The sequence below is a fragment of the Anopheles bellator genome, chromosome X (genome assembly GCF_943735745.2).
Source record: "Anopheles bellator chromosome X, idAnoBellAS_SP24_06.2, whole genome shotgun sequence".
NCBI classification, from domain to species: domain Eukaryota; kingdom Metazoa; phylum Arthropoda; class Insecta; order Diptera; family Culicidae; genus Anopheles; species Anopheles bellator.
The window spans coordinates 10,568,628-10,579,155 of record NC_071287.1 but is presented as its reverse complement, the minus strand read 5'-3'; the positions used below and the strand labels follow the sequence as shown (position 1 = coordinate 10,579,155).

The window sequence follows — 10,528 nt, the reverse complement described above, 5'->3', positions numbered from 1 at the left end:
CAGCTTTCCAAATCATGCCAAAACTTAACCGGACGTTTGTGTGACTTAATAAATGATAGAACTCGCTTTTCACAGGCACTCTTCCTTATACAGCGCTGAGTTCAACGTCGTGTTTGTGATGAAAACCTTGGTTTTCCGTCCACAAGTGCGAATTCCTTGCCATATCATTAATTTTCATGCAAATTTATTGGCAAATACAAATTTGAACTTGTAAGGGACAACTCCCCGTGCCGTGGCGAGATAAAATTTTGGTCCAGGAAGCCGTCCAAAATCAAATTTCACGTATGTTTCGTCGTCCATACGCAAGCATCCTTTGTACCTCGTCATAACCTTCTCGTACAACTTTCTAGTGCGTGTTTTAATGACTAGATTTTGTGTAAGTGTCCTTTGTGGATGCTTACATGCAAGGAAAAAACAGTAGCCTCTTCATGGACAGATCTTCCGGGCAGTACTTTTGCTGGTACCATATTTGTTTGCAATATCCCGAACCGAAAGTCCAGGATTTGCCTCGATTGATCTTAAAACCTTCCAGTTCAGCTGCCGATTGTATGTTCCACTACGACGTCTACTTTGAAACCTTCGGTCTATGGTATTGCGTTCCCGAAAACGGTGGAGCACAGCATATACAGTTGATGTTGCGAATTTTTGTGTTTTTGAGATTTTTAAAGCAGACCACGTTCTCGACGTGAGTGTGCAGAGTTATTTTTCTTCTTTTGAGTTCCATGAAGCATAACTTTCTATAAACTCCGCATAACCAAGATGAAACTTTCAGCACTGAAAGTCGAATGTAAAGACATAACTATCAAAATATTTGAAATCCGAGCACCAGAGTCGCTGCTGGAAGATATACAACTTTTCCCGATTCTTAGTAGGTCATGCTTTATGAAGCATAATTAGGATCTATTTTATCTGTTGACCCTCACAGGGCGTTTAACTATGTTCGAACCATAACGTGTAGTGGCTTAACAGCTGTGGTACGGCTAAGGAAATGGTCGTCAGCAGTGCATGCTTCTATCCGTAGGCTAAGTGTTTTTTTGTGACGAAGGAATGTGACATTTCAAATTGTTAAGATAGCGTGGGATATGGTCGTTCTCACCAGGGATCAATTTGTACCGCGCGTTGACACCAAAAAGTATAGCTTTGCCCATCAGTTCAACAAGCAGTCATCGCTTGATAACGTATCCAGGTGATACGGACCGATAAGATTCACACAGAGGTAAAACTTTCAGTGCGTTTCGCATGATTCACTCGGTTAAATACGCCGAACGCAAGCGATTTTTTCGAAGTGTGCCGAATTAGGTAGTACTGATTGCAATATCAGGTGTTTGTTCCGTAATTCTGCTTTTCTTCGTGTGTTCGAAATGGTCACAAATAGTGCGAGCTTCTCAACGACTCATCTATCGAGGCTCTTGCTTATTGTTCTGTACGTGTTGCCGAATCACCTGCCCTGCAAGGCAACGGACCCAAGAATCGTGGGCGGCTTCCCCGCCAACAGTGTTGCTACGAGGCATCAGGTAACGTGGGATCGTCGCCCAACGCCGAGCTTTCAGACCGTCTTGTAAATTGCGTGACACATGTTTAGGCCGCTGCATACACAGTAATACGTTCCATAGTAACACATATTAACTGTTCGACTCAACCTACTATGCGCAAGTGCATTGGCACACGTAAAAATCTTCAAAAATCTCAATTGTAAAGTAATAATCCCTTAACAATAACATGTGAAAGTAATAATAATAACATATGATTTAAAGTTAAAGTCTTCGAGATAAAGTCTTTCGCGACTAGCGCAATAATATACCCCACTGCAGCTCCGAACTGTGCGGAGAATATCGTTCGATAGACATCGACGGTGGGCCATATAATCATCGTTTCAGCAGCACCCGTCGATAGCTTCAAGGCAAAGTTCGTTATGTTGCAACCGCTTTTAGCGACAGAAGATTAACGTACCGTACATCCAATAACGGCGATAAGCATGAACAATTAGCGGTTTGATAGAGAAGCAGTACCAATCGTGCAAAAAACTAGAGTACTTGAATGATCATGAACACCAATGGAGGAGTACATTACGACGCTACCGAATACCCATACTCCTGAACAGTGCAAAATGGTTAATTGGTGAAAAGTGCAACGATACAGTCTCGGTATTGGCTTCGAGTGATAGCCATTGGAGAATCACCATCAAAAACTCTGTGTATCAATCTCTCTTCAATCATATGTAGGGCGTAATGCAGGTCGTCTTAAAGCAAGAGGAACTTTTTCTCGTTTAGCAGAAAACAGCCTAATCACGGAAGGAACCGCCCATGCTACGCTGTCTTGGTGACGATCGGCTGCGACGAAGCACCGAATGACGATATTTTGGTACACTCTCCACTTTTTCAGGTGTCAGTGCGCAACAAAGCAACCGACCAGGTCTCATTTGGACGTGGTCATATCTGCGGGGGAAGTCTCATTAGCAAATCCACAGTCCTTACGGCCGCGCACTGTCTTGTGGACAATAATGATAGACCGCGGTCGGCCAGCTACTTCCGAGTGGTCGGCGGCAATATTGTTCGCAGCTCCCAAACGTCGACAACGTTCGTTGCCGACGTGACGCGGAACGTCGTGCACGCCAATTACAACCCGTCAGGATTTCTCAATGATGTGGGCCTGCTAATTGTACGTCTTACAAAATACGCAATTCGGATCGATTAGCCTCACATTTTACCTTCTTCACATTCTCACAGTTAGCCAAACAGGTGCCCATGAACCATGCAACTTTGCATCCTATTACGCTGGCCACCAGATTGCCAGCAAGTGGCACGGTTTGCCAAACAAGTGGCTGGGGCAGCACGTATTATGTCAGTGTGAACATCGCTCCTCACACATCAGGAACATTTAACATTTTCTTTCCTTTTACCTCCACCAGGGAGGTTCCTCAACCGAACAACTGATGGCGGTCAACGTGTCCATCATCGCTACCGCCACCTGCAATGACCGGGACAGCTACGGCGGCTCAATCCGGAGTGGTATGCTGTGTGCCGGCAACTGGAGCGGTGGCCAGGACGCTTGTCAAGGTGACTCCGGCGGTCCTCTTGTGTGTGACACACTCTTAGTCGGTGTGGTTTCGCATGGTGTTGAGTGTGCACGGCCACGATTACCTGGCGTGTACGCTGACGTGGCGTACTATGGCGACTGGATTGCACGGAACGGTGCCGCAAGCAGTTGGCCATTGGTGCACCTATCTTTCTTCTTGGTGCTGTTGATTGGGTCAGCAGGTTTAGGTCGCCACTCAGTCACAGTTCTCCAATAAATCCGTGCAACGCTTAATGTAACGCGTGACTGTAGCGATCTGTTCATGTAGACATATCCGAACTGTAATTAATGAAATCAAAGCACTTCGGAAATAGTCATAATCAGCGATAGAAAAGGTATCAACGGAGTAGTAATCCTGATAACGTTGGTTGTGTCAATCGATTGGTGCCACGTGTGTCTCTTAAATCCTTTCGTACTTAAGTACTTCACCATATTATCGGAAGTATGTGTTGCCGTTACAACCACTTGATTATGTTTTAGCCAATTGCACGAGTTTATAAACTAGGCGCGAGATTGCGAACTCCATTACAGTCAGTCTGAACAGGTGATGTGTTCGAATTCTTCCAATATGCTCTGCTACTTACTGTGGACGTTGGCAGTTACGGTAGCAACGGTTTCGGCGGATGACGAAAGTCGAATTATTGGTGGCTTTGAAGCGTTGCAAGACAATACCAACCATCAGGTAGGATAGCCTTCTTTTTTCACTTTTCGAATTCAAATTTGGAAGTTTCTTCCCATGTCACGAAAAGGTTTCAGTCAGATTGAAGTTCCTGGAGGATCGAGAGTTTGGACGTGGACATATCTGCGGTGGAAGTCTAATTAGCGACCGGCTCGTATTGACGGCAGCACACTGTTTATTCGACAATCTGGGGCTCCCGTTGAGTGCAGAGCACTACGTTGTCGTCGGTGGTAATACCGACAGGTTGACACTCACCAATAACACCTTCATCAGCAGGGTGCACAAAGTAGTGTTCCACGAAGGATACAACGACGAGTTGTCCACCAACGACATAGCGTTGATGCACGTAATAGTCTCGAACAATTGTCTGTCGAATTCAAAGTCAAATCGTTTCCCTTGCTATTGTTTCTTTTACGCCTTGTGGTCGATACGTAGCTTAGTGAAGTTGTACCACCGGAGCATCCTACTTTGCGGCCAATTGCGATGGCAGAGCAATCACCGATGGCCGGAAGCAGCTGTCAAGTTTCCGGCTGGGGTACTACCATTTGGGTAAGGTAGAAGGTGCATAATGCACGAAGGTGAACGAACTAAATCCCTGTCATTTTTGCGCAGGGAGTTCAAGAATCGACAGTCAAATTGATGGCGGTTAACATCTCGATCGTCTCAACTTCGATTTGCAACGACACAGATAGCTACAACGGTGAGATCGCTCCTGGTATGCTCTGCGCTGGTCAGCTGGAAGGGGGCAAGGACAGTTGCCAAGGTGATTCCGGTGGACCGCTCGTTTGCCAGTCACTGTTAGCAGGTGTCGTTTCGTTTGGTTACGAGTGTGGTTTGCCAAAATTCCCCGGCATCTACTCCGATGTGGTGTACTACAAGCAATGGATACGGTCTAACAGTTCAGCAGACCGGCAACACACCATAAGTCTTGGATTGGCTGCAATAATTTTCGTACCGCTTGCGTTGTTGCGAATGTGATATGTTCATGTCTAAGGAACGTCGAATACACAATAAAATTGATATTTACAAAGCTATCTGTAACTCGAAACAGGACATATTATTTTCACGTTTTTCTTGTTTGGTGATTTTTTGTCATCTCTTTGCTTTTCCAAAAGTTGATTGGAATTCATTCAATTACAAACACTGCATAGAAGGTAGTTTCTTTCTTTACATTATTACGATTTTCTGTTTGCACCATATTGCCCTTTTTAATAATTCTTGTCGGTTCATAATCTAATCTGCACTGCATGTCTTGTTGCGTACCGAAACGGTCATCGCCGTCGAATATGTTGCGGTGTACGTACCCTTCGCAACCAATAATACAGATGAATCCCATTCGTATTACTGATAGTTTTGAGATGTTCTATTATATTAATGAAAACGAGCCTTTTATATTTCACACATCGTTATCATTTCTTCTTATATAACTACGCTTGTAAATGTATTTCTTTGCCTTGCCATTGTATTTGGCGTGAGTTATGTACGGTAAAATGGTCTACAGGAAACGATTACTAGAGCACAACAAATAAACAAAGCAGCAAAACGATAACAACAATTAGTGACTAATGACAACCTCAACACGTTAGCGATACACCTAATATTCCAAAGCAAAAGAAATTTGTGACCAGGGAGCTTGTAGATATTGATTCAATGATGAAAGGGATACTCTGCTATGGTATGCGACGCTGACGCATAGCAAAATACATGAGCGTACATAAAAAAGCTTTCAAGCATTTCACATTACTGGATGATCACTATAAAAAGTTTGCAGATCGTTGCTTCGTTTGCGTTCACAGAGGAAAGACGCAGATGCAGACATGTGAGTCATCTAAGAGGCATCTATATGACGCCATGTGTGAGACGTCTAAGAAGAACGAAAAAGTGCATCGTACACGCTACTTTTGGTGATGAGCCACTAATTCTTAATTTTTTATTGTTTTATGGATTCCTTTATAGTTTAACCTGCAAAGTTCATCACACTTCACCGCGTATTGCTACAGCTTTACCAAATAAAAAACTAGGGATTTCAAAAAAGAACATTACCACGAAGAATCTAAAACAGAGTATGTAAACAGATGCATTTGTACCGAAAAAAAACAGGGCCCACAAACGACACGATTGATGGGAACAATGAACTTAAAATGACTTAATAATTCTCTTACTAACCACACTTTGTATAGTATTCCCAGTGTGTGCAGCCTGGTATTCAATAAAATTTTATCGAATTCGAGTGTGAATAATTGAATTGATGTATATCGATAGCATCAAACATGACGTGAATGTTTTTCATTAAGATCAGTTTGCTACTAGCAATGCCGCATCTTACCTACATGTATTCCGATCAATGTTGTTCGGGGCAGCTGGAGTGGTTCAATTGCACTTAACCTGTAGCCCCAAACAGCTATCGCTCGGACTTTGTTAGGTGAAATGCGACAGTGTTGGTAGACAACCGACTTTATGTTTCATAATAATAAAAGTATCATATAAGTATTCAAAGTAAATAGCTAAAAGTGATCGGTTCCATAAAGCTCGATAAAGCTTCTCGGTTAACTCCCTTTTCAACAAATAAAAAGTATATTAGAAAACCTGAATATGTGTGTGTTGAGCGCCCATTCTCTTTTATCCTTTGCATTTTTAAACTCTTTCCGATTAACTTTGCAAAACAAATTAACTGTTATATAAACTGTTAGTATGCGCTTCAGACAGCCTGTTATCTACTTCTATTGCTTTAAATGGCTGTTCAAATCGTATTATAGAGTGGTCAACTAAATCAAAAACTGTTAATTCCGGAACTCGGAACTATTTTATTCACTCAGGAATCCTGACTAACAGACCTTTCGCGCGGAGGCTCCTATTGGGATCGTATAATGCTATTTCTGCCTTTTTGCGTTCGACTTAGTTATACTACCACGCGTATTTCTCTAAATATAAAGTTTATATGTACGTTATTCTTCCTATACTTGTTAGATTCTCCAGCTCGTTCTCTTTTACTTCACTTTGCTTTTGTGCCCACATCCAGCTCATTGCCGGCCGTAGAAATCGTATTTTAAAACCAATAGCTAAACGTGGCCATGGCGTCCCACAACGCAAGAGCACTAACACCACAACTACCATCACCCTTAATATGGCTAGTACCAGCGACGTTAGTTTCGAGAGCATGCGTATGTTGTTGCTGCTGCTCGCTGTATGGAAGTAATGTTAGCCGTTGTTATAATTCCATGTCTTGCGCCTCATCCTCACTGAAGTCCGACATACTGCTCTCACTGTCGGAGCTCTCAGTTGGTTCCTGTTCCCGCAGAGCCTCCTCAGTCGCGTACCGCCGCACGTAATCGGCTACTTTTTTCCGATATTCCTCCGGCTTGTGAAGGTACATCGCGGCTGCGTCACCGTTTAGCGGATCCACTGGGTTCGGATAAGTGAGCAACTGTGGCAGGAACGATTCGAAGATATTGGACAGATCGTACAGCGCCGTCCATGCCTGGTTGATTACGTCTAGGCACACTGTGCCCGACACCTCGTCTATATTCGGATGGTAAATTTTGTTGATGAACCCAATACTGGGTGATTTGAACGGATAGTGCTCCGGTAGGTGTACGCGCACTTTCCAAACACCGCCCTCGTACGGTGTCCCCCGTGGGCCAAAAAACTTAACGCAAAATTCGTTTAATCCTCCTAGTATCGTCACCTCGTGTTTGCTCTCGATTAGCTTGATAACGTCCGTGTCCATACGACGCTTACCAGCGCTCGGTGACGACATTATGTATGTCTTGTGTGTCTAGGCGTTCTTCGCTGATGCTTACGGTAGGAAAACGTCCTGGCAGACGACAGAACGCGTCTGCCACAATGAAATACCTGTGGGTAAAATAAGAATAGGGTTTCCCAGTACATTGTTACAAATGAATGAAAATTTAAACATATCTCCCCGCCTTCTCATCGCTTTTCCCAAGCACATCACTTTTACATTAGACCATGACCATTACATCAAAGGTTGTTGAAAAAGTAGTCGGTAACGTTCGTCGTTGTCACGCAGTTGGGCACAATGTTACAGTAAGCAACAGAGGTAAATATTGTCTCTGTTGCATGCCAAGACCACTCGGCGGTTGTATTTGTAACATTTGCATAAGAAGAATCGCTTATTACGTAGGGGCAAAAAAGAAGAAAATGTGTATGAAAAATGTAGCCAATGTAGCAAAAAAACCGCAGAAAATACCACCCGTAGTGTGCCTGTAAAATGTACTAATAGTTTTATATACATAAGTAGATAGATCGATAAATGAGCGACCAACCAATCGTGATACACATTTACGGCACACTGAAATGTAAACAAATGAAACGGGCAACAAACAAAACAAGTGCAGTGTACAATTACGGTCCAGTCCGTTATTCTCAGATAAAAAGAAAACAAATGCAACAATGCCTAATATGCAAAGGCCAATAATGTGCACCAATGTGCTTGCCTTGATTTGTGTGTGTTGTCCGTATGCGCGTGTTAGTGTTTGTGTGTTACTATTCGTACTGCAATCAGCTGTTTAGTATGGTAAGCAAGCTAATAAAAGCAATGCAAAATGATATAATCATGTGTATATTTAAAACTCGATGCGTTTTGTCCTTCTCTTTGTTATAGCAGTTTTGTCTTTGTCTTCGCGTCAAATACAGTTTCCCAGCATCATGTGCGCGATTTCGAACTATCGAGAACAACAAAGATGCTTATTGGGCAGCAAATGACTGTGTCGCTTATGAACCACCAGCGAAGAGTGTTAAACTTGCTGGTGCCGCGCATATAGTGTTTTTCGATAGTGTGAATGAGTACTGTATGCATGCTTTGTAACACATTTTGATAACTAAATTGTTCGAAGTAACCTGAGCAGGGTAATGCGTCGATGTCGCGTTGCACAAATGCGAAGGCCAACGGAAGTTATGAAACCTTGCACACATGGCAACTCCGTCTCATTTGCAATAGTTACCAATGGGCATAGTTCAACACAAAAGAAACACGCAAAATGTACATCGAAAGCTTTAAACACTTTTGGTCGAAGTAACATCATATGCCTCTTTCCTACAGACTACAAGTACCCATACCGATATCGATAAACCCATACAACATACCGATATACGAATCAACGTGTGTTTTATGCGTACGATTATTTCTTTTTCTGTTACCCTTTGGTGTAAAGCAAATTCAATATTTTTTCTGCTAGGTGCTGGGAAAAAGTCACACTTATCCACAGCTAAAAGATACAGAAGAAAATAGAACATGGTAGAATAAAACGCACTCTACTCGCTTTCACAGGATCGCTTTTAGCAAATAATTCTAGATTTACATGAAATAACTATATGAATAAAATAAACTGCGACAAATATGCACATCAGGCCAATACTCTATTTTACTGTCAATAAACACGGCTGTATTAGCAAAGGTCGCGATGAGGCGCTTTTTTCAAATTTATAAAACACAAACCAGTAGGCGTATATTGGTGGTCAACAGCTACAACACAACAGCTTTGATATCAAGTCAAGCATAGCGGAGAATCGTCAAAAATGTTGCAGCAGCAGCAGGCTTTGTTGAAGCAGCGTTAAGGCAGATTTTCATCCATGTTGTGTGAAATTGGAAATAATACTGCTTAAAACAGAGTTCGCAAGCTGCTTGCACAGTACTTTGACGGTACTATTAAGATTCGATTGCCAGTTACATAAAATAAATATTTTCGCAATGGCAGCGCCTTCACTCTCTGACAAACCTCACATCACACATCATGCTCTCATTTCGAACATACTTCACCATGTAGTTAAAACACTTTGCAAATAATATTACCTGCGGAACTGTTTACTATGTCTCTCAAGACACACAGACTCAGCAAATTAAAGATCCTGGTTTGAGATTGATGGGTGTTCGCTTCTTTCCTATTCGTTTGAACCTTATTGCGTGTTACAATATGGGAAAACGATGGACGACGCTTTTAATCCGTTGAACTACACTGCTCCGCGAGGAAGCAAACCGTCGCCCCGCACTGACGCACGAGATTAACGACTAGTCTTTACGAGTAAAATTAAACAAAAAATGTTTATTATTTACTATACGAAGAGCTATTTCTTCCTTCACTCGTAAGACACTTCCGAGCTCGACCAATGAAAATACACGACTTTTCGACCGGATAATGATTGACATCTGTTGTGCATTCTCTTGTTGTTTTTCTGCTTCTTCTTATTGGATTTTTTGACTTGGTCGCACTGGTGAGTAGCTAGGCATACGCAACGATTACCTTTTATCATTAGCCTGGCGGGAAATTATGGTGAGAAATAATAGATATAGTGGAATATTTAAGAACATGATAATTTAGGAATTAATTTTTTATTCGCGCTGTTTTAAGCGCCTTCTAAACGTTAAAGTTCACACCAAAGTCAAAGTTTGGCAACCAGGCGCAATATTAAGGGGCGCAGCAACTCGTGGTGAATTAATGAGACAAACAGTATATTCACCACACTGTTGACAACGTATTGATACGCTACAGTAAAAGATAATTAATGAATTCGTCTTTGGATGGTGTCTATCTGCTATGAATTTGTAAGACTTTAAGCTAAATTCAAATCGTACGACAAGGCCTGAATACGATTTTCATCATTTATTGGCAAATATAGATTTTTTCCCTTTAAAACATTATACCAAGCTCTCGATTAAACCCTACACGTTCAATTTTTCATCGAAAACAGTGTGTCGTGCATTTTTATGAAATATTGCCAAATAAAATAACTCTCGACTAATAACTAATGTGTATA

General features: G+C 42.1%; 2 protein-coding genes across 2 annotated transcripts; one reads left to right on the top strand and one right to left on the bottom strand.

The window, feature by feature from the left end:
* The first annotated feature begins 1,346 nt into the window (after positions 1–1,346).
* Positions 1,347–4,788, top strand: LOC131213730 (transmembrane protease serine 9-like). Its single transcript, XM_058207845.1, has 8 exons — positions 1,347–1,514; positions 2,383–2,658; positions 2,727–2,840; positions 2,909–3,274; positions 3,581–3,757; positions 3,825–4,100; positions 4,190–4,303; positions 4,367–4,788. Exons 1-8 carry the CDS (start codon positions 1,362–1,364, stop codon positions 4,730–4,732), a joined length of 1,842 nt encoding a protein of 613 aa, XP_058063828.1. The 5' UTR covers positions 1,347–1,361; the 3' UTR covers positions 4,733–4,788.
* On the bottom strand, positions 4,777–9,911 carry LOC131213885 (ubiquitin-conjugating enzyme E2 H). The gene is made up of 2 exons (XM_058208094.1): positions 9,567–9,911; positions 4,777–7,606 (listed from the first exon to the last, which is right to left on the bottom strand). Exon 2 carries the CDS (start codon positions 7,509–7,511, stop codon positions 6,963–6,965), a length of 549 nt encoding a protein of 182 aa, XP_058064077.1. The 5' UTR covers positions 7,512–7,606; positions 9,567–9,911; the 3' UTR covers positions 4,777–6,962.
* Positions 9,912–10,528: the final 617 nt, after the last annotated feature.